This window comes from Panthera onca, chromosome B4 (assembly GCF_046562875.1).
Source record: "Panthera onca isolate mPanOnc1 chromosome B4, mPanOnc1 haplotype 2, whole genome shotgun sequence".
NCBI lineage: Eukaryota > Metazoa > Chordata > Mammalia > Carnivora > Felidae > Panthera > Panthera onca.
Genome location: NC_138345.1, coordinates 37,068,810 through 37,094,185, shown reverse-complemented (window position 1 = coordinate 37,094,185; position 25,376 = coordinate 37,068,810). Strand labels below are relative to the sequence as shown.

At 37.8% G+C, this 25,376-nt stretch overlaps 1 protein-coding gene across 2 annotated transcripts in view; it reads right to left on the bottom strand.

Annotated features, from left to right (window-relative positions):
• KDM5A (lysine demethylase 5A) overlaps window positions 1-11,982 on the bottom strand; it is a 94,994-nt gene extending 83,012 nt beyond the window's left edge. For both annotated transcript variants that reach the window (XM_060658760.3, XM_060658761.3), the window contains exons 1-3: window positions 11,354-11,982; window positions 8,773-8,850; window positions 7,557-7,679 (exon numbers count right to left, since the gene is read on the bottom strand). In XM_060658760.3, the coding sequence (XP_060514743.1) occupies window positions 7,557-7,679; window positions 8,773-8,850; window positions 11,354-11,518 (366 nt within the window). In that variant the 5' untranslated portion in view covers window positions 11,519-11,982. The remainder of the gene's footprint in view (window positions 1-7,556; window positions 7,680-8,772; window positions 8,851-11,353) is intronic.
• Window positions 11,983-25,376: the final 13,394 nt, after the last annotated feature.

Genomic DNA, 25,376 nt, shown 5'->3' with positions numbered 1-25,376 from the left:
TATGTGAAAGCTTGGTAGAAAACACATAAGTTCACATGCACAAGAGCTGAACACATCTCTAATTCCTTAGCTGTTTTTATCACACCCTCAGAGAAGCCCCCTCTGAGGCTAACCAGGGAAAAATTATAAAGAGAAGAAAGTTTATTTTTCCAATTTTGTAGTGTAGAGGAAGACACAATGAAGGTGTTTTAGAGGGCTGTCTGGAAGTAAGCAGATGAAGCAGAATGCCTTTCATTCATATTTTCCAGTGCTTCTATACTGTCAGCTACTGTTCTAGGTGCTTGAGACACATCTGTGAATAAAACAAAGATCTTTACCTTCGTGGTGCTTACATTTTAGGGTGAAAAACAGGCAATACACATAATATGTAAATTTGAAAGTAATAAATCCTGTGGAAGAAATTTTAAAAACCAGTTAAAAGGCCTCACACGTAGCAGAGTGAAGGTTAACTGAAGTATTAAACAGTCACAAAAAACTTCATTACAAAGGTGAAATGTGAGGAAAGACTCCTTCAAGATGAGGCAGTTACCCAAACAGATACACAGGGAACAGTAAGAGGAAGGGCCCCATGTTAGAATCATGCCTCAAGTGTTTGAGGAGCAATAAGGAAGCCACTGTGGCTGAAGCAAGTGGGGAGAAGTTAGAAAGGAAATAGAAGCTCTCTTAGTAATCTTTATTATACAATTATCACCATTACATTACACAATACTCTATATTCAAAGCACTTCAAGCTCAATTTCCATTAGTAATGATATATCTTCATGGATCCAGTCATGCTTTCCCACCCAGTTTTAAGATGATTACCGGCATGCAGCTGTGAAAATAACAGCACAGAGTACAGCCAAGAAATAAGATAAAACTATCTCACAAAGAAATCAAAACTATGACTTTGGCATCATGCATACAACACTCTAACAATCTAACAAGGCCCGATACTATCAAAACACACAAAACTTTACACTTGGTTTTCTTCAGCTGACAGATTCAAGAATTATCATGTATGATTTCAAAATATAAACCATTTACTCCAAACATTTTGCCATGAAATATATCACACCACTATCACTAGAAAAATATCACTTATGAGCCATGCCCTACAAAAGATGCCATGCACTTAAACTGAACAAAGTGGAGACAAGCCCTTAATCAAAATTTAACCAAAGAGTCATGTTAATCAAGGCCAAAATTTCAGTCCAGTGTAAAACTAAGTCTGGTTAGCAAGAGAATTTTAACAGACATGAAGTAGTAGTGTTCTACTTAAAAGCTCTCTCTCAAGCATCCATTAAAAAGACAGTAAAGGAACAAAAAGGCAAAGGACCAAGAAAAAAGCAGATGTAGAAGTGAAAACCTAGCAGGCAGAACCAAAAACCAACCAAGTACCTTCAACAGAAGAAAGTCAAGGAGAAGCTTTCCAATACAGAACCTGGAAAGGCTTAAGAAATGGAAGCAGCAGTACCTTTAAAATCAGAGATGGCAATAAAACAGAGAACAGGACTGGCTGAAAACCTGTATAAAAGCAATTAGACCTCTCCCAGTCAGCACAGCCAGGCAACTATTGCTCTCTAACCCTAGCAGAAAACTAGAGATTTACTTTCAGAGAGTTTGAAAAGAAGGGACTCTACCCTAAGAGAAATATGTAAGCCAACTATAGGATCAGTCTAATAGTCTAATAATCTAGCATCAGGTTATTAGTCTCACATCCAACTAATAAAAGTTCAAAAAGAGAGAAAAGTGGAATTATCAAATACAAAAAACACAAGAAAAGTTACAAAAACTCAAAGACACGAGTTCAGATTAGAAAAGTTATCAAGTGCAATAAAAAATATTAAATGAGGAGGGGCACCTGGGTGGCTCAGTTAGTTGAGTGTCGGACTCTTGATTTCGGCTCAGGTCATGATCTCACTGTCTGTGGGTTCAAGCCCTGAGGGGAGGGAGCTCCACACTGACAGTGCAGGGCCTGCTTACGACTCCCCCCCCCCACCCCCCCCAACACTGGCGCACACTTTCTCTCCCTCAGAATAAACTTAAAAAAACTAAAATTAAAAAAACAGGTATTAAATGAGGAAGTGGACATTCTCTCTTCAGAAGAGGTTTCCTGGAGGAGGGTTTTAGAAAGGCTATGAAGAAGGCAATAGTGTAGGTATAAATGAAGGAAGACAATATGGCACATTACATGGAGTTAAAAATCAGCTCTGAGACGGAGTGCTACCAAAGTGTTGCTTTTGCTTGGCAATGTCTCCTCCACAGTTATGCCACTGAGAAAGACAGCAAAAGGATGAAAGTCTTAGAATCATTGACTGGAATGATTCATAAATTCCCTTATGATGATCCTACTTACGATAAACTTAATAAAGACTTAGACAAAAATAAAAAGTAAATGTAAACAGCTTTGTTCATTATTGAATGCTTAGCGGGACTTTACAATTAGTGTGAAAGATTCTGGACTCTCACTGTTAAGAATGATAGATGAACAAAGACCAAAAATCAAGGAATGGATGTCCATCTGTTAAGTGTTTAAAAAGGTGATTAAAAGCAAAACTTTAAAGGAAACAAACACGTATGTATATAATGAAGATAAACACATACTAATGCATATACCACTATGAAATCTCAAGGCACTGGGAATAAAGATTATGTTCTATGTCTTCAAGAAAAAGAAAGCCACATAGGAAGGAACAAGAACTAATACAGCATCATTCTTCTCAAAAGCAACACTGGAAGCTGAAAGATCATGGAGTAAAGTTTCAAAACGCTAAAGGAAAACAATTTACAACCTAGACTTTTAAACCCCACCAAACTACTACTAAAGCGTAAGAGTAGACCATTTTTAGACAGGCAAAAAATTTACATTCCATTTACCTTCTTGTTCATGAAACTAACAGAAGAAATGCTTCATCAAAATAGGAGTGAACCAAGTAATAGGAAGATTTGAAACAAGGAGAGAGGCAAAGGGAATCCCCAGAATGATAACAGTGAAAGGAAGTTCTAAGCTGACAGCTAACCTTAAAAAACAAGCAGTCTGGATTGAAGCAGAAAACAGAACTCCAGAGGAGCGGCTCCAAGATCAAAGTGAAACTGATAGATTACCTGACAGGTGAAGCATATAGAGAGATTTAAACTGTTGCTGGAAAATCTGAAAACAAATTTTTGATGGTTACAAAGAAATATTACAAAATGAAAACAAGGAGGATTATTAACCCCAAGGAAAATAAAAATTGGTATAAGGAAGCAATCATGGCACACTATAAGGCTCAGGTACAAATAATATTTGTATTTACAGTTAGAGTAAAAATGTTTGATTAATAAAAAATTGATCTAACTACACTAGAATGGAAGAGGGGAATTATGTAAGGATTTAGGTTTCCTACACCCTTTCTCCATCTTTAATGGTAGAAATACAGTGTATAATATTTAAAACTGAAAAATGAACTAGCATGAGTATATTACTTGAAATACAAAAATCAAAATCAGAAATTGCTAGGGGTGGCTCAGTCAGTTAAGCGTTCGACTTCAGCTCAGGTCATAATCTCATGGTCTGTGAGTTCAAGCCCCACATCGGGCTCTGTGCTGACAGCTCAAAGCCTGGATCCTGCTTTGGATTCTGTGTCTCCCTCTTTCTCTGCCCCTCCCCACTCACACTGTCTCTCTGTCTCTCAAAAATGAATAAATGTTAAAAAAATAAATATAAAAATAAATGGCTAAAAGAATTGAACATGATTAGCTCTGAGGAGTGGGAATGGGAGTGGAGAGGTGGAGAAGGAAGAATGTTGGTTTTCATTTTAAGCCTTATATTTTATTTTTTTTTTTTTTAAATTTTTTTTTTTTTAACGTTTATTTATTTTTGAGACAGAGAGAGACAGAGCATGAACGGGGGAGGGTCAGAGAGAGGGAGACACAGAATCTGAAACAGGCTCCAGGTTCTGAGCTGTCAGCACAGAGCCCGACACGGGGCTCGAACTCACGGACCGCGAGATCATGACCTGAGCTGAAGTCGGCCGCTTAACCGACTGAGCCACCCAGGCGCCCCAAGCCTTATATTTTAAAAAGTATTACATTGACAAAAAAATTTTAAGGGCTAGAATGAATGTTCCTTGCTGCACTGATTATAAACAGTAATTGTTAATGTCAAACTCCTTTAAATTATAGACATTCTAAGCAATACTTTTTATAATAAAAAATAATACCCAGGAAGACAAATGATTTAATCAACACAGGAAACCATCAAATTGACAATTTAATGACTGAGACTGAAAATTTGCTTCCCATTATAAAGTAGTGGGAATTAAAGTGTTTCAAAATCATGTCTGTAATAACACAAATTCCAGAGACGCTCACCAGCTGTCAGCCAATTATAATCTTTTCTCTTTTTAAGTAAAGGGCATACCTAACAACCTAAACGTATCAGAACTCTCATATATATAAACTCTCACATATTTTCTGTAGTTTTCACCCTGAGCTCCTTGCTACAAAGTAAAATGTCATGGTAATAAAATATTCACCCAATGACAGAAGTCAGAATAGTGATTACCTCTGGGGAGAAGTACTGACCACAAGGGAGACAAAGGAGCCTGCTAGAGCCTGTAAATGTTCTATACCCTGATCTGGGTGGTGGTTACATTAGTGTATACATATATAAAGATTGATCCAAAAAAAAAAAAAAAAAGATTGATCCAACTGTCCATTTAAGATTTGTGCATCGCACTCTAAGTTATCCCCCAACATAAAGAAAAAAAGTTCATGTGGTGAGAAGCAGCAAGCTCACCATTTAGGTGACATTTAGGAAACAAAGTATTATACCGGAAACAAAGTATTATACCGTGCAAACAAAACAACTACGAATCAAAACTTAGATCTACCTCTTAGTTTTACATCTTAGGTTTATAAGCACTCCCAAAGATTAGGGGAAAAAGATGTCCATGGGTACTTAAAAGACGAGACTACAATAAACACCAGGACAATCAAACTTAACCTTTCATCACAATATATTTTCAACATATTCTCTTAAGTATTTAAATGAGGTATATTTTACTAGTAGTTTTTCTCTTTGCACAAAAAGAAACTGGGTTTCTCAAGATGGAGTTAAACTGGCAAGATGACAAATACAATACAGAACTGTGAACAACTAGGTGTTCAGGCTAGGTTACCTCTAAAGCCCCTTTTTACTTTTGAAATGCTACAATTCAGTAAAACCAAGAATGCAATCTAATTTACCATCAGAATAATGTTAATTTTTTTTTCTTATTTGAGAAAGAGCACACTTGCATGCGCAAGCGGGGGGGGGGGGGGGGGAAGGAAAGGAAGGAGACAGGAGAAAGAGAGAAAGAGAGACAGAGAGAGACAGAGAGAATCCCAAGGAGGCTCCCTGCTGTCAGCATGGGAGCCCAATGCGGAGCTCAAACCCATGAACCATGAGATCATGACGTGAGCTGAAATCAAGAGTCAGACACTAAACCAACTGAGACACCCAAGTATCCTCCAAGTGTTTTTTATCTACTCTTTTTTTTTTTAATGTTTATTTATTTTAGGTATTTATCTTTTAATTGGAAAATTACTGAAACAGGAACAACTTCAATTTGATAGATTATCTGCTTATATAAAATACTTATTCTAGCAAATTCCATAAAACCAAGGTACATGGAGTTTTAGCCAAAAATTACCACAACCCTATTGTTATTAATGATTAATTTTTGAAAATTTCTTTAAACTATCTAAATTGAACCAAACATATTCAGAACTTTAAATAGCATCACATAGCAAAACTTAATAATTAAGCTTTCACTGAATAAAAATGTAAAAAAGAAAAAAAATTCTTAAAATTTTTTAATAAAGACTTTTGTTTATTTATTTTCGAGAGAGAGTGAGAGAGACAGAGCAGGAGCAGGAGAGGTAGAGAGAAAGGAAGACACAGAATCCGAAGCAAGCTCCAGGCTCCGAGCAGTCAGCACAGAGCCTGACACGGGGCTTGAACTCACAAACCATGAGATCATGACCCGAGCCGAAGTCAGATGCTTAACTGACTGAGCCACCCAGGCACACCCTTAAAACTAAATTTTTATCCTAATGGTTCCCTACAAGACACAAACTCATCCCTCATATTCACATATACTTTGCTCTTTGGTATCATCAATTTTCATACAACTATACTAGATAATTCTCAGGATGGTGTTCAATTATTGATATCAGTACTAAACTTTATCAGATGAAAGAAGCCTATAACCATATTTTAGCATAAGACTACACATCCCAGAATTTTTAGAGCATTCTAACCTGACACTAAATTTAAAATGCATTACAGGGTGCTCAGGGTGCATTACAGGTGGCTCAGTTGGTTGAATGTCCAACTCCTGATTTAGGCTCAGGTAGTGATCCTGAGGTCCTGGGATTAAGACCTGTGTCAGGCTCTGCAATAAGAGTAGAACCCACTTAAGATTCTCTCTTTCTCTCACTCTCCCCTTCTCCCTCTCCCTCCGCCCCTCCCTCAAGTGTGTGCATGGACACTCTCTCTCTCCCTCTCTCAAAAAATCATAAATTTGTTGCCTTAAAAAAATGTGTTACAAAAAATAATTTTTTTTTTTGATGTTTATTTATTGTGAGAGAAAAGAGTGAGCATAAGCAGGGGAAGAGCACAGACAGAAAGAATCCCAAGCAGGCTCCATGCTGCTGTCAGTGCAGAGCCTGACCCAGGGCTGCATCTCATAAACCTTGAGATCGTGACCTGAGCTGAAATCAAGAGTCAGACACTTAACTGACTGAGCCACCCAGATGCCCACAAAAAATAATTTAAGTATGTTTGTCTCATTTTTCCTTGATAGTGAAATCTCCAAAATTAACTCTGTAACTTGAATAACTTTTTATTTCAACACAGTACATCAAAGACATGAAAGACCACTCAAAAATAGATGTTTTGCAAAATTCCTCAGATAATCAAGCTGTCTTTACTCACAAGTCAGAACAATCATACATTTTATTATATTAACAAAACAGGTTTTCAAGGTAATTCAAATGCTCTTGCAGGTCAGTTAGTTCTTTTCACATTAGGAAATATAATGTTACAAAATTAACATAAGTTTAGGTAAAAATCAGTCTAAACTCTTCACTCTTAAGTTTTCAAGCTCTTATTCATTCTGGATAATGCTGGCTTCAGTTAACACTACTTATAGGTATTAATACAATTGATATGTACCACACTCAAGGATGGTGAGCAAATGAATCTCTTTAACAAATTTTCAATTCAGAAGTAGAATAAAAATGGCAAGCTCAACATAAGACATCATACCCTCAACACAAGATACTATTAATAGACTGGCATCATTTCTTTTGTATAATGTTTATCAGAGTCTACTAGTATGAATCATTAAATATGTTAAATCTCATAACAAATTATGAAATAATTTTAAAGGTAACTTCAGAATCGGTCATTTACATTTATTCATGCTTGCATTTCATTGTCAAATCCCACATAGGAAACAATGTTTTCCATAAAGTTTATTGGAAATTTCTAATTTCACAGATTCACTAGGCTCTGCTCCAATTTCTAAACCAAGTACAAGCCTCACCTTGCTCAAAGCGTACAGATCCAGGATTTTTCTCTCCACCACTGGAATCTTCAAGGTAGATCCTTGGAGCTCCCAAAATTTTGCTAACTGATCCAAGAAGTCCAGTCTCACTCTGGTCATTGCCTAAGATTATTAAAAAACAGAAACCAGAAATAGGAATTAAGTTATGGTTGAGAATAAATGAGCTTTACTTAACAAAGGTACTCATCTCTCTAAAGAAATTCGTATCACTTAGTCCAACCCTGTAAAATAAGACAATAATAAAGAGAGAAAATAATACTAATAAACTTTATTCACTAAGGCAAAAAAGTCACTCTAATTATGAGAAATGCTCTCATATTTTATCAACCAAAGAAATTTCTTTCTAAGAGTTGGCTTAACTAAGCTAAGCAGAAAATGTAGTAAATCGGATTATTCTAAGCATTCTATCATTTCATCTGTATAAACTATATATACCTCAGGTACACTAACTTTCTACCCCACTGATATTAAGATCCTTCATCAAGTATCTAATTACAAGAAACTTAAAGGGAAAAAAAGTATTAAAATCTCAGAAAATAAATGTTTCAGGAACATCAAGGGAAAAAAACACCTTACTATGACATATTAAACCTCATCCAAGAATTCTCTTTTGTACTCTGAAACAGTTTTCTACCACACCGAAGTAGCTTCTGATAATCCAGCAGACAGGAAAAACAATAATATTTAAATAGACTTCAATTTAGAAAACATAAAAGAGACAAATAATATTTAAAGGGAAATCTTAATAAATCAGATTAAGAGTCCTGGAAAAGTTCTGTTAAAGCCAAATATAACCTTTGAAAACCTTTGATAAAATTTTAAAACCTACTTTCCAAAGACCTCAAGAAACAGAATCTTCCAACATTAACATAAAATTTTCATAGAATAGTAAGTGCCAAAGGAAACAGAACTTGAGAATTCCAGGTCTCTGCAGGTAAGTACTGGATATTTCCACTATGAAAAACACAGTTTCCTGTAATAAAAAAAAAAAAAAAAAATAGCTTCCCATAATCCCATTTAAGTGGAAAAACTATAACAACTACTTTTTATGATGTGTTTTTATCAGAAACTTCCTTCCATTCAATCTCAATTAACATTAATTCTGAGCCCTGGTACATAAGCTTCTCAAAGTTCTCTACTGGAGCCCTGACATAAACAATGAATCAGGAGGCAGAAATGGTGACACAACACCCACCTCAAGTTCATTCAGGCGCTGGACTCTGGGAGTGAAACGAAAGCTTTTTACTTCACATGCAAATGGAGGTTGCCAATCCTAAAGACAAAGATTTTTTTTTAAACATACTGATACATAAAGAAAGAATCTATTATTTATTCCCTTAATTTAAAGGATGAGTAGCCACAAATCATGATGACAGCAGGTCAACTTTAAGTCTTTTTCACTGTAGAAATAGAAAGAGCAACATTCTTTAGGTGATATAATTTTAATATTACTTACCTCCAATCACTTATCTATCATATTCTAATTTTAAAATTACTTTATCTATAAACCCTCCTCAAATTTCAACAATCCCACTCTATAACCCAATATTATGCTTTCCCCAATTACTCAAGTGGAATGCAGTGAGCTCATGTATCACAACAGTGTCTAATAAACATCTAAATTTACCAAATTAAAAAGAAAACAGAATTTGAAAGAAACTAAAAAGGGTAAAATAAAAGATTAAAAATCATTTTTAAAGTACTTATATAATTGGATATCTTTTTTTTATTCATGTGTAATGTGACACAGCACTTTACAGTCTATGTTATGTTACATAAATGTTTTGTTCAAAGCCTGGTTTCTCGGCACCCAAATATTAAAAAAAAAAAAAAAAAAAGTAAGCAAATCCACAGAACAAGCACAATTCCTGATTGGAGTTGTGGTGTAACTGAAATGAGATAGCACAATTTGAGCAGGGTTCTAGAAAAAATACTTTGATTTGGCCTAAATAAGAGTAAATCTACTTAAAAATATGAGAAGTAGTCAAGTATTTTTTTCTTACCTTGGAAACTAAAGAAATCCACCAATATTGAAATTAAATTCTGCTTGCAAACAAGATTTTATTTTTAGTAATAATACGACATACAAACAGATGATATATTATTTCTTTTTTTTTTAGTAATAAAAAACATGTATTTTTTTTTTTTTACCTAAAGGAACCCTGAATACAATTTCTAATTCATAAATGGCAACAAAGTTGATGAAAATATGGTTGTTTGAGAAAAATTTCAGTGCTTAAAGTTTTGCTAGTATTAGGTAATTTTGATAGGTAAACAGTTAAATGAAGTTTCTGGAGGATGGTAATGCCCATCATTGATCATAGCAATAGCTTTTAATCCTTTGCTTGTGATTGATAGTCTATAAACCTTAATCAAATTCATTAAGCATAAACAGGTTTAGTAGCATGTCTGGGTTTCAGAATCAGACTGATCTAGGTTCAAAAGCTATTTTGCCACACGCCCAAGATCATATATTTAATAAGTTATGTAACTTATTCAGACCTGTCTCACCTATAAAACAAGACGTTATTTACCTCCTAGGGCTTCAAAGAATATTAAGTGAAATAATCTGTAGGTTTATTATCTAAATCCCTCCTCCTCCTCCTCCCCCCCCCCCCCCATCTTAAACTCTTTATTCTCTATGGTGCACACACTACTGTGGTAGTCTGTGGTGAGAACAGACACTTTTCAAATGCAACACGCATAAAAGTACTTCATCTTTTATTCTTATAACTAGTAGACAAAACATAAAGTGTCCCTTTAAGAAGCACCGAAGGCAACAGTTCAAATTTAAATGTGCATTAAGTTGCTAGAGGACTTGCTAGAAAAACACGTTCTAGAACTTCCACATCCAGAAACTGATTCTAGTCTGGGAATGAGGCCTAGAGATGTGCAGTTTAACAAGCATCTGGTTGAGCCTGGCGCAGGTGGACCAAGAACATCATTTGGAAAACGTTGGTCTTATGGGTAAAGAAAAAAAATCTTTTGACCTTGAGCAAATCACTCAACCTCTTGGGGCACTAATTCCCCCCAAAGGGGAGTACCTGCTTTCTTTACTTTAAAGATTGAGAATTATAAAAAAAACTATAGGCAAACAGTTATTTGCAGTAACTGCAATTGATAAATCTTTGAACCTTGGTTCCTATGTCAAAAGATCCAACGTTTTCTTCCACATCTATTACTGACCAATTCCTCTTAAACCTCAAAATTCTGTAATAAATGCTGCTCCTTCTCCTCCCCTGGGAAGACTTTTTCAGTGCGGCAACAGAGTCTAGGGCTCTTGTTTGGTAATATCATCCTAGGGGACAACTACATCTCAGATTACCGTTTAAGAAACCTTAGCCTTGAGATGAGGCCTCCGAATATTTAATAAGTTAAGCATTAATAGGACTTGGTTAAAGAAATAACCAATTCAAGGGCAATTTTTACTATAGCACCATAAGAAGAGAGTACAGTACATGAGGATAAGACATGCCATGTCATAAACTTCAAACACCTTCCTGACCAACGAAAGGCCTGAAGTCTTTTGTTACCCCTGCCTACAGTCAAACAAGAAAAGTACCAGTTCCCAAGTTCTAGGCGGAAAGGCCCCTGGGACACCACTCGCAGGCTCAGACCTTCCTACGTTAAGACTGCAAAAGAAACCAAGGCAAGAACATCCACAAACTTAGCTTCTAGCTGTTGAGAAATGAGAGACAGTAAGTATGAAAGGACAGAAGGACTGAAAAAGTAAAGCTAAAGCACTCTCCCTTCCCTTTCTCCTCGGACTCCGGTACCTTGGGCGGTCGGATTTTGCAGATGCCGGTTTTCTCGGCCAGAGGCCGGATGCGGCCGATAAAGCTGAGCGGGTCTGTGAACTCCTCCCAGCTGGGCTCAAAGACTGGGCACTCCGGTGGGGGCACGAACTCCGCCGCGTAGCCCCCCGGCCCCACGCCTGCCATGGCAATACCGGGGGTGGGGGGGGGGGTCCCCGTGGGGGAACAGGTGGAGAAAGGCTCACTGAAGCCCACCGAACTCTCTCACGTCTCCTGACAGGGGCCGAAGCTCATCTTCTCGGGCAAGAACCGCTCAACACAGGAACCCCACAGTCGCTTCCTCTTCTCGTTTGTTATTGTTTCCTTCGGGGTTTTTCCTCTCTGGGTCAGGACTTTTCCGGAAGTTAATGTACTGTCAAATCCCTCCGCCACCACAGAAACAGAATCCCTCCGCAGCAACGCGATGCCTCGTCGTTTCGCCCTTCTTCTTCCTCCCTTTGCCGGCAATCCGGTGTAGTTCCTTGTCTGCGGAAGTTCCGCGCTGTCCGACGACTTTCAGCGGCACACCCCTGAGGTCGCGCGAGCTCACCTCAGGAAAGATACTGGCGGGGAGAAAGCAGTCAGGGCTCAGGAGGGGCGCACTCTTCCGGCGCGGAGGAATGTGTAATGCCCCAGAGGGCAGAGGTTCTGCTTCCGGTGAGGAGGATTCTGTTCCCCTTTGTGTATAAATGACACGGAAACAAACTCGACCTGCTTTCCGCGAGCCTATCTGGCTGTCCTGGCATCGCGGCTTGTTTTAACGTACCTGTCTTTTTCCACATAATCAGCTTTTTCAGCATCTGGCTCTTTCTTTAGTATTTTGACTGTTAGTATCTCTTCCAAATAATCTCCCTTGGCCACTCCATAGCCGCCTCATCTCCGTGACAACAGGTTCGGATCGAATCTGTCCCCCAAATCCTGCCAGCCGGCCTTAGTCACCGTCTAGGAATTGCTTTTCGTGGAAGCCACCGCTCTTGACCTTCCTTTTCCAGCAATTGACAACCCCAAGTCATCTCAACAGCAAGCACTTTACTACCACACGCTTCGTAAACTTTTCTCAATACGCTGTAAAGACTATGGCAAACCTTCTGATCCTGCTTGTCAAAAATTTCTGTGCCAGTGTACATCTCCACTTACTCCAAATTGTGGAAAATAACGTAGAAAGAACTAAAGAAGAAACTGAAAAGGTAGTTCGAGTATTAAATATTTATTGTAAGGAAGACTTCCTTTCCAGGGCTTTTTTTCATACTCCCTGTGCAATCTCGGCTACCCCAGGACCTGAATTACCAACTGCGGTTGATAACTCCCAAAACTGTATTTTCAGACAAGGTTTTTCTCTTGATTTCGAAACCAATACATCTAGCTACCTGCGAGACAACCCCACGTCGTCAATTCAAGTACCTACTGTTTTTTCAGTGTTTCCTGTTTCCGTGAATGACTTCACCTACTCAGTTGCCTGAGCCGGAAATCTAGAGCTAATCCTTAACTCCTCCCTTACTATCTACTATTGGGTGTCAAGTCTGTCTAGAGATTCACCTAAAAATCTTAAATTCACCCTATCTTAAGTTCTCTCTCACCTGAACTATGATAGCTCAGTTCTTACCCCCCTCTCAAATCCCATGCCATTCAGTTGTCAGATTGCTTTGTCTAAAATCCAGAATACACCTTGTCCCCTCATCTCCAAACTCAACGATTCCAAACTCCTTTCTTATTTGCCACCTTACTCCCAAGCTTTGTGGTGGCTTTAATGCACTGTGCCTTCTCTCATCTCTGAGCCTCCACAGATAATGTTTCCTCTGTCTGGAACATGTTTGTACTCTCCTGACCCCACCCCACAGTTTCATATATCCCCTTTCTGACCTACTCATCTTTCATATATCAGTTTAAATATGACTTCCTCTGGAAAGCTTTCCTTAACTCTCTAGCGTCATTTACCCAACAGCAACCTGTACTTCCTTATCAAACTTTTTGGAATTTCTTCATTGCCATTCTTCCTCAGGCTTTAAACTATATGAAGGTAGGTGCAAGTCTGTTGTATTGACCACTGTAGCCCCAATTCCTAGAATGGTGCTTGGTGTATAGAAGGTATGCAATAAACATCTGTTAAATAAGTATCTGTTGAATGAGTGGGTCACCCAATAAATTTACTTTGTGTTTCATTGCTTCATCTACATTTACATATAACAAATTTTAAGACTACTAAGGTGTGGCATATATGATATCCCATCATTTGATTATAGTATCCGTAAAAGTTAATGCCCAGTTACTACACCCACCAGCCTCAAACCCATACACAAACATTTGTTTCAGTTAGCCTTTGTTATGTAACAAACTACCCCAAAACTTAATGGCTAAAAAAACTTAGTGGCTAAAAATGAAAACTATTACTGCAATTCTGTGGGTTGGCAATCCGGTGTTCTCATGGTTCCCCTGGGATCACTTCTGCAGCTACAGGTGTCTGACAGCTTAACTGCAGTTGGAGGATCCACTATGGCCTCATCACGTATCTGGCAGTTGGTGCTGGATGTTGGCTGGGAAGCCTCAGTTCTCCACATGACTTCTCATCCTGGATAGGATAGACTGTGTTTCTTCATAACATGGTCTTAACATTCTGGGAGTGTGAGAATGGAAGCCTAGGCCTAAGTCCTAGGATCCAAAATGTACAAGATCACTTCTGTCATATTCTGTTGGCCAAGGCAGATCATAAGGCCAGTCCAGATTCAAGAAGGTGGTGAAATGGACTACATATCTTGATGGGAAGAACAATAATATCACATTGCAAAGGGATGTAGAGAAAAGTGTGATTCATCACACACAATTATAATGAGTCACAATAAAATCTGATTTAAAAATCAAATTTTTACTATTTAAATCTGAAAATCCACATTACTCACAACAGAAATAATGAAATTCTAAGTAAACCAAGTAACACTGAAATAATCATTAAATATGTAAATTAAAGTATAATTGTTTTGCTTTTATATTACTAACAGAGCAGCAAAGCCTTGATTGATCCTCAGAATAAACACAAACTCCTAAAAGCTTTGTTTCTCTTACTTTCCTTTTGATCTTTCAAGGTATACTTACCTAGTACTTTAAACTGTCTCCCTAGTATTTAAATTCATTCAGTGATTATCCTCAATCATTTATTTGCCTTAATGTGCCTGAAAAATCTGTAGCAGTCACTTTAGCAGTGAGTCTATAAGAGAAACACAGTGAATATCTCTACTGGGGATGGAAAAAACTTATCCAGTTTTACCCACATGAGATTCTAATCCTCCCCTCCAGGAGTATCACCCACCCTCACCCCTCATACCCATCCCTTTGAGAATCACTATTGTAAAAGTTTCTTATGGTTTGTTTCCCTCTCTGTTTCTTATTTTTGCTTCCCTTTCCCTATATTCATCTGTTTTGTTTCTTAAATTCCACATGAGTGAAATTGTATATTTGTCTTTCTCTGACTTATTTTGCTTAACATAATACACTCTAGTTCCATCCACATTGTTGCAAATGTCAAGATTTCATTCCATTCTTTTTGATCATCAAGTAATATTCCATCGTGTGTGTGTGTGTGTGTGTGTGTGTGTGTGTGTGTCTTCTTTATCCATTCATCAGTCGATGTTACATAACAAAGTCTCTTTCCATACTTTGGCTACTGTCGATAGTGCTGCCATAAACATTGGAGTACATGTGTCCCTTCAAATCAGCATTTTTGTATTCTTTGGATAAATACCTAGTAGTGCAATTGCTGGGTCGTAGGGTAGTTCTGTTTTTAGTTTTTTGAGGAACCTCCATACTACTTTCCAGAGTGACTGCACCAGTTTGCATTCCCACCAACAGTGCAAAAGGGTTCCTCTTTCTCTGCATCCTCACCAATATCGGTTGTTTCCTGAGTTGTTAATTTTAGCCATTCTGACAGGTGTGAGGCGGTATCTCATTGTGGTTTTCATTTGTATTTCCCTGATGATAAGATGTTGAGCATTTTTTCATGTGTCTGTTAGCCATCTGGATGTCTTCTTTGAAAAAATGTCTATTCATGGTTTTTGCCCATTTCTTCACTGGACTATTTGTTTTCTGGGTGTTGAGTTTGACAATTCTTTATAGATTTTGGATACTCACCCTTTATCTGAGATCTCATTTGCAAATATCTTTTCCCATTCTCTCAGTTGCCTTTTAGTTTTGCTGATTGTTTCCTTCACTATTCAGAAGCTATTTCTCTTGATGAGGTCCCAGAAGTTCATTTTTGCTTTTGTTTCCCTTGCCTCTGGAGACATGTCAAGCATGAAGTTGCTGCGGCCAAGCTGCAAGAGGTTGTTGCCTGTTTTCTCCTATAGGATTTTGATGGCTTCCTGTTTTACGTTTTAGCTCTTTCATCCACTTTGAGTTTATTTTTGTGTATGGTGTAACAAAGTGGTCCAGGTTCATTTTTCTGCATGTCGCTGTCCAGTTCTCCCAACACCATTTGGTGAAGACACTGTCTTTATTCCATTGGATATTCTTTCCTGCTTTGTCAAAGATTAGTTGCCCATATGTTTGTGGATCCATTTCTGTGTTCTCTATTCTGTTGCATTGATCTATTTGTCTGCTTTTTGGGCCAGTACCATACTGTCTTGATGATTACAGCTTTATAATATAGCTTGAATTCTGGAATTGTGATGCCTCCATCTTTGGTTTTCTTTTTCAACATTACTTTGCCCATGGTTAATCAGCTCTAATGAGGGCTTTCTGCACATAGTATGTTAATATTGACTGTCAATAGTGCTTGGGTCTCAGGGCAGAACAGTTAAGTATAGCTGTAGTTTACAGGTGCTGTTTTCAGTAGTTAAGCTATTCTTAAAAACTTTTGAGAAAAAAATTAAATAATATTAAAAAATTATGTTTTATACAAAATTTGCTGTCCTTGGTGCTAGAATAGGATAAAATGAATATCCAACTCTGATAATCATCTAGCTAGGCTGTGATCTCTGAATTTATTAAAAAACATAATAAAACTTCATAAATTCAGACTAATTGAAGGAAGGCAAGTTGCTGAGAGCCAAAATTAAAAATTACTAAATTTGTAAGGAAAGGCTATTTCGTTTCAAATATACTTTCTACCAGTGGTTCTCAAACTTTTTGGTCTCGGGACCATTTTGTACTCTTAAAAATTATTGAGAACCAGGCACCTAGGTAGCTCAGTTAGTTAAGCATCTGACTCTTGATCTCAGGTTAGGTCATGATCTCGCAGTTTGTGGAATCGAGCCCTGTGTCAGGCTCTGCACTTTCTCCTTCTCTCCCCCATCTCACATGTGAGCACTCTCTCTCTAAGTAGACTGTTAAAAATAATAATAATAATAAATAATAAACCCCTTACATGTTGTATTAATCAGCTTTCTCCAGAGAAACAAGACCAATAGAATGGAGAGAGATAGAGAGAAAATGAGGAATTAGCTCACACAATTATGGAGGCCGGCAAGTCCAAAATATGCAGTGTGGGCTAGCAGGCTGGAGTCTTAGGAAAGTTGATGTTCCACTCCAATGACTAGCAGGCTGGAAACCTAAGAAAGAAGATGGTTCAGATAAATTCTGAAGGCGCTCTGCAGGAGAATTCCATCTAGCTTGGGGAGGCTGGATTTGTGTTCTATTCAAGCTTTCAGCTGATTAAATGAGACCCACCCACTATGAAGAAAAATCTGTTTGACTCAGAGTTTATTGATTCAATGTTAACCTCATCCAAAAAAAAACCCTCCAAGGTGACACATAAAATTAACCATCACACATGTTAATATATATATATATTTTTTTTTCTAAAAGGAATTTAGTGATAAAAGTGGCTTGAGTTTACATTTTTTGAAAAACTTTTTAATGTTTGGCTTAGTAAGACCAAGCTGGATTCTCATACCTGTTTCTGTATTAAATCTTTTGTGATATATTGTTTGGGTTGAAATATATGGGAAAGAATCCAGCATCACACAGATATGTAGTTGGAAAGGAAATAGTATTTTTTCAATATTTAGCCCTTTCAGATAATTGTAATTACTTTTTCCATTTTTTTTTTTTTTTTCATTTTAGAGAGAGCGCGCAAGCAGGGGAGAGGGGCGGGGGGGTGGGGGGTGGGAGAGAGAGAGTGGGAATCCCAAGCAGGGTCCACACTCAGTGCAGACCCAATGCAGGGCTCAATTCCACAAACTGTGAGATCATGACCTGAGCCAAAATCAAGAGTCAACCAACTGAGCCACACAGGCACCCTGATAATTGTAATTTCTTAAAGGTTAGCAATATGGAATCTAAAACTTTATCAATGAACTTTTTGTACTCTGTTACATTAAAATGGTAGTCAACATTGTCCTTGAATGGATTTTTTACTCAGTCATGATTTTGTAACATCATGCATTGGTCATTTTGATAATATTATTTCAATATTATAACTGAGTTATATAGATCTTCCTAATGTTGATGCACATAATTATATAATATAAAAAAATCATAGCAACATTACCATTGATGTTCTCAGAAAATTGAGAGGCTGTCAAACTCAGAGTAACAGAAACAAGTTTTCCAAAATAATGATTTTCACTTATAGCTCAGATTTTCATTGTCAACAAATACCATCAGTTGTTTCCACTGAATAAATGGGCTCACGTTGTTCGTTTTCAAGAAAATGTCTGTCAACTACCTAGGTCTAAATAGCCATGGTTTATCTGTTTGGCCTTCTGGTGTTACATGAAAAATGTGACTAATTAAGCTCATAAGTGCTTCTCCTTGAGAAAACCTTCCTGCTTCTGTACATAGTAGAACTGCTTTCTTTACGTGTACTTCCTACTTCATCACATAGACTATTAAAAAAACATGTTCAAGAGTCACGGTTTACTAAAACTAATCATTTTTACTGCTTCATCATGGGCATTCTTTCTTTTTTTTTTAAGTTTATTTAGACAGAAAAAGAGAGAGAGAGAGCATGGGGGAGAGGAAGGGAGAGAGAGGGAGAGAGAGAATCCCAGCAGGCTCCACGCCGTCAGCACAGAGCCTGATGTAGGGCTGGAACTGATAAACCTGAGCCAAAATCGAGAGTCGGGCACTCATCCGACTGAGCCACCCCCACACCCCCATCATGGGCATATTTAAATGAAACTGGCTTTTTTTCTTCTTAAACCATTAGTGTGTGTGTCATGAAAACAATGACTACAAGTACAGTTTGGTGTTACTGCCATGATTCATGCTGAGGAACCAGTAGTTTTAGCCACCACTGCTTTTGCAATGCAAATGTCAATGGCAAAAACAAAACAAAACAAAACAAACAAAAACAGGGTGCCTGGGTGGCTCAGTCGGTTGAGAATCCGACTTCAGCCCAGGTAATGATTTCACAGTTCATGAGTTTGGGCCCTGCATCGGGCTCAGTGCTGATAAGTGTGGAGTCTGGTTGGAATTCTCTTTCTCTCCCTCTCTCTCTCCCCCTCCCATGCTGTCTCTCTCTCTCTCTCTCTCTCTCTCTCTCTCTCTCAAAAATAAATAAAACATTAAAAAAATTTTAATAAAAAAAGGCAAATAGCATTTTAATGTTAATATGAAAATAATTTTGACTTCAAGACCTTCAGAAGATACTTCAGGGACCAACATTGGCCTGAGGACAAATAAGGATCTGTTGACCACACTTTGGGGACTGATGATGTCACAGTCCATGAGTTCGAGCTCGGCATCAAGCTCTGTGCTGATAACTCAGAACCTGGAGCCTGCTTCAGATTCTGTGTCTCCCTCTCTCTGCCCCTCCCTCATTCAGGCTCATGCACTCTCTCTGTCTCTCTCTCTGTCTGTCTCTCAAAAATAAACATTTTTTAAAAAGACACATTTTTATGTGGGTTTTGAGCAGACAGACTCTAAGTAGTCCACAGGGACAAATCAGTATAGGAGGAAGAGATTCAATTTTTATGAACTCTAAAGGTTGAAAAGCTATGATTTAAAATGTTTCTTTTAAAATTTTTTTAAATGTTTATTTGCTTTTGAGAGAGAGAGAGAGAGAGAGAGAGAGAGAGAGAGAGAGAGAGACAAGTGGGGAAGAATGAGTGTACCCCCCAACATGGGGCTCAAACTCACAACCCTGAGATCAAGAGTTGTGTGCTCTACCAACTAAGTCAGTCAGGTGCCACAAATTATATTATTTTAGAAGCAATTACAAGGTGTTCTTTGAAGGATATACATGGTTTTACTGCTGAACAGAACAATTTACAATGCACCTAAATTTATTGATAATCTTGTGCCTTGCCTTACAACAATCCATTATCTGCTGAGTACAAAAGAATAGATGATTAAGAATCCATTAAAGGTCATATAAATATAAGTCATATTCAAATAAATAATGCTAATATCTCGGGCAAACAAGCTGTGAGTACTTTGAGGGAAGATAGACATAGACTATGAATGTTCAAATAATCTGATTGGAAAGTAGTTGTTGATACCTTAATTAAGGGAGGAAAATAGTGATAATTTACAAGTAATTTCTGTAGACCTGCATTTTAGGTGCACATATTTTCACTAGTCTTGAAGAAGAGATAAAATAAAAATCATCAATTACATATGAAGAATACGTCAAGTTTAAAATTTTTTCAAAAACTGTGGAACTCTAAGGCAGTAGTGAAGCCAATAATAAAATTTAATTAGTATGTATTCTAGGAGAAGAAATTATATTCTAGGAGAAGAAAAAGAAATCACATATAGAAGAACTTTGGTTAAGAGGCTACATGCAGGGGCACATCGGTGGCTCAGTCAGTTAAGCATCCAACTCTTGGTTTCAGCTCAGGTCATAATCTCACAGTTTGTGAGTTTGAGCCCCACATGGGGCTCCGTGCTGACAGCATGGAACCTTCTTGTGATTCTGTCTTCCTCTCTCTGCTCCTCCCCTGTTTGCTCTCTGCCTCTCTCTCTTTCAAGAATAAACATTTTAAAAAAAGAAAAGAAAATCCTTTAAAAATAAAATAGAGGCTACATTTATATCAGAATTTTGAACATAGAGACTAAAAGATATTTCATTTAAACATTAAGATATATAAAAGGAAGTTATAAAGGAAAGGATTAATTCAATAATGCATGGCAGTATTTCATAAGAATTGGAAATAACATACAAGGCTCTGTTTTATATCACTTTCAATGGCTCTGGTAGGCAAAGTGATCTAAAAGATTTTTAAATGCAATATTTCAAATGATTACCTCCTTATTAATGTTATGGTAAAGGAAGAAGAAACATTTTAGGGGCCCCTGGGTGGCTCAGTCGGTTAAACATCCAGCTTCTGCTCAGGTCATGATCTCATGGCTCGTGAGTTCGAGTCCCATGTCGGGCTCTGGCCTGGAGCCCGCTTCGGATTCTGTGTCTCCCTCTCTCTCTCTGCCTCTCCCCAACTTGTGCGCTCTCTCTCTCTCTCTCTCTCTCAAAATTAAACAAACATTAAAGTTTTTTTTAAAAACTTTAATCATTTGAATCTCATTTGAATCTCTAAATCTGTGTTTGCCAAAATATTTGCATAATTTGTAAAGTAACGTATCAAGAGCTTCTACCTTAACAAACTGGGTGAATTCAAGAACAAAGTCAAATGCCATATTCCAAACAAACAAACAAACCAAACAAAAAAAACTAGGTGAGGTATTTTCTCATATTTGGTTTGGATTCACTCAAATTTATGTCAAGGACTTTATCAATAATTTTCTATGTCATAGATGCCTCCATAGAGGACAGATAACACAGACCTTGTTCACTACTATGTACCAACCTACACATGACAATAAAAATACAAATAATAAACTGGAAAGGAAATGATAAATGTCAGTTTTCTATCTTCTCTCTGCCCTGTGATTTTTCAAAATTAAAACATGGGTACTAGTTATTTGTTTTCCTGGTGTAGGCTCCCTGGACAGGTACATAGTTTTTAAGTACTCCTATTTCCTTTAGTGTGTTTGTATGTGCATTGTCTATTTTTCTGTGATTTCTCAGAGGGCAAAAGCTATTATTTCTTAAATTTAGCATTAAATGAGGATGGGAAGCATACCAAATGCATGCTTCAGTTATATTTATTCTTACTTTGATATGTATTATTGTTATGAAGTCCATGGTTCCTACACAAATAAGAGAAACCAGAAGTTTACTTTTCAGTTATCTGTGTTGAGCTAATAAAAGTTAATTTTTCCAGGAAGGTAATAGTTCTTTCACCATAAAAAGAAAAACCAGCATGTGATGCTAAGAATGAATGGTGAGAGTGATTTGAGAGGGTTTTCATAGTTGTCAAGAAAGTAAAATTTGAAGAAAAGGTGAAAATTTGCAACAGTATAAAATGCCAGAAAGAATGAGATACGACAAGATGTGATCATTCAGTTTAGCAGTTAATAGATCATAGAGCAATTTCAATAAAGTTATGGAGTCAAAATCCAGTTTCGAGTGAGTTGGGAAATGAATGGGAGATGAAGAAAAGGAGCCAAGCATGGACTCAATGTCCTTGGCTGTGGAGGAAAGGTTGGGTATGGAAACATGGAAGTTACTGAAGGAGAACCAAAGAATATCTTCACAAGCTAGTATACATGAGTGGGCCTCAGTGCTGAGAAGGAAGAACTAATGGAGAATTGGAGGCTGAAGATAGTAAGAGAAAAACCAAAGTCCCTAAAGAAGCAAAAGAAATGAACATGATAAGAGCAGGGACACCCGTTCCTCTGATACAGAGGAAAAGAGGTAAATACAAGTACAGTGATGGTAAGTAAGCGGGTGAGAAGGCATGAAGTTAAGGCAGTTGATTACCTTGGGAAAGAAAGACAAAGATACTGGGAGGGCTCCCTTAAGGGTTTAAAGCAAATTGTGAATACCCAAAGTGGCTCCTGTGGAAATAAGGAGAAAGAGCAAATGTTTCTTGAGAAGTGTTGTTCTTCACTTCTGAGGGTTTCACTAAGGTTAGAGACCATAACTTTATGGTGATATCATTTCCCATAAATGGGAGACTGTTCCCCAGGAGCACACATAGAAGGCAAAAGCTAAGAATAATCTAAAGTACAGGGATTGGGGCACCTGGGTGGAAACTTGGTGGTGGGTTAAACATCTGACTCTTGGTCTCAGCTCCTGTCTTGATCTCAGTGTCAGTGAGTTCAAGCCCCACATTAGCCTACATAAATAAATAAATAAATAAATAAATAAATAAATAAAATAAAGTGTAGTGCCATTACAACAGAAAGACAAAGAGATGAGATTGCCGGCAGTAACAATGTTATGCACCACAGAATTAAACTGAGTAGGAAAGTAAAGTCCCAGGGCGGGAGAATATACCAAGTAAGAGTTTCTCAGGTTTGCCTTTCTCATAGCCTCCATATATATTCATATATACTCTTCCTCTTGTATTTCCCATTCTTTTTTAAGATTTTATTTTTAACTAATCTCTGCATCCAACATGGGGCTCAATCTCACAACTCCGAGAACAAGAGTCACACTGTCTACCGACTGAGCCAGCTAGGTCCCTTGTATTTCCCACTCTGATTAATGTCACCTACTCCAGCTAATCTCTCTGTCCTGGATCCAGTTGATTGGAACTTTTTAAAAAATGTTTATTTATTTTCTTGAGAGAGAGAGAGAGAGAGACAGAGTGCGAGCAGGGGAGGGGCAGAAAGAGAGAGGGAGACAGACTCAGGAGCAGGCTCTAGGCTCTGAGCTCTCAGCACAGAGCCTGACGCAGGGCTCAAACTCACAAACTGGGAGATCATGACCTGACCCAAAGTCAGACGCTTAACCAACTGAGCCACCCAGGCGCCCTGGAACTTTTTTTTTTAATCTTTATTTATTTTTGAGAGAGAGAGAGAGAGAGAAACAGAGAGAGAGGGAGACACAGAATCTGAAGCAGGCTCCAGGTTCTGAGCTGTTAGCACAGAGCCTGACATGGGGCTCGAACCCACAAACTGTGAGTTCACGACCTGAGCTGAAGTCAGATGCTTAACCTACTGAGCCACCCAGTCAATTGGAACTTTTAAATATTTCCCATTTTCCTCTTCATATTTCCATTTTTGCCTCCCTTGTTTAGTTAGGCATTTCCGTGAATTACCACGGCAGCCTCCTAGATCTTCAAGCATTGTCCTTAATTGCTCCTCTGCAACCAGAGTGTTTTTTAAAAAAATCAATCTGACATTGGGTGGTTGTGAGAGAGGGAGGGTTGAGAATAACCCTTTGACATGTGAATGAATGATGACACTTCAACCTTGATATAGAATGGAAGAAGAGCAATCTAATAAAAAGAGGAAACACACCTGTGGGAAAGAATGTTATATTATATATGTATTCATTCATTTGGCAACAACTTTTGAGCATTTGCAATGTGCCAGGCACTCTCCTAGATTCATTCTGCATATATAACATGAACAACAATAAAAAGACAGAGCTTACATTCTAGTGGCAAGGGGAGACAAAATAATGAGCACAAGCAAATATATATTATTTTAGGTGCTGATAAGATCTTTTTAAAAAGTACAGAAGGTAGGGAGCGGAAGGGTGGTAAGGGGGGATAGTGTAGTCAGAGAAGGGCTCAAGACTGATGACATTTGAACAGAAGCTATGCTATCAAAATACAATGACAAATTGCTAAATGAATATCAAAGCACAAGGGATTACTTCTAATAAAGGAGATGTTATTTGTATTGGCCTTGGTAGGGATTTTATAGGTTAAGATTCATGGAAAAGATCAATCCACGTAAAAGGAAGGGTATGAGCCAAACCTGGGAAGTCCATGCTACATTCAGAAAATAAGTTATTTATTATATAATGAGATAAGTAGGATCAGGTTATGTCAGTATTTGAATGCCATATCACTCTCTGGACTGATTGTCTACTCTTTGGGGAGTCACCAAAAGTTTATGAACAGGAATGTGACATGTCCAGAAATGTGCTTTAAAAAAAATAATCACCTTTTGTAGAATGGATTGGAGAAGGGAAAAACACCAGTTGTAGTAATCCAAGTGAAAGGTGACGAGACAGAGTAGCAATTAATAGGATGATATGTATTTAAGAACCAGTCTGAAGATAAGATCACCATGATTTTGCTTAAAATATATATATAAGGGAGGGCACCTGGATGGCTCAGTCAACTGAGCACCCAACTCTTGATTTTGGCTCAGGTCATCATCTGACGGTTTGTGGGAGCCCCTCATCCAGTTCTGTGTTATCCGTGCAGAGCTTACTTGGGATTCTCTCCCTCTCTCCCTAAATAAAAAAAATAAACTTTAAAATTAAATAAAATAATAAAAAAATGTAAGGGCCAAAAGAGACACAAAAATACTGGTTTTGGGGGTAACTAATAGAGAAAAATCACAAGACAGAAAAAACTAAATTTAGGAGATGTCAAATTCCTTCTGGACATCCTTAAGTCTTATACAGCAAAGAGTCACAGCTTTTTCATAGCAGTAGTGACAGCTCAGAGGCTGAAGTACCTTTCCCCCTACTCCTACCGTTTGTTCTTCTGGAAAGATGAGACTGCAATTGAGTTTTGAATTAGCTTACATTATTAAAGCCAGTTTCTCACATCTTTCAGGAAAAGGAAGCAGTGTCTGCTGATAAAAACAGTAGTATTAATATACATAACTCTCTGACGGTAGAAACTGAACCACAGGTCCTATCTTGACCCTAGGCCACCAGGTCATTGAAGGAGAAATTATCTTCTTAGAATCTTCACCTTGACATAAGCTTGTAAATTGCAACACATAATAATCCTGTATCCATTGCATGATTATGCATCGCGTTTCTGCATGATTTTTTATGAAAACAAAGTAGTTGAACAAGTTTAAACTGGGGGTGCCCAGAATTAGTGTGTTCTGACCCCAAACACCACACTACCAGTACTGGGATGAACTGGGTTGCAATCCATTAACATCCTCCACCAGGGAAGCTGCGTGCTGAAGTAAAACTACATTTCCCGGCTATCTCTGCGCGGTTAGACGCGAAGCGAGGAAGGGCGGGAATGGGGCGTGCCTCTGTGTGAATAGCCTTCCTATTGGCGCACAATCCAAAGGGCCGTGTAAA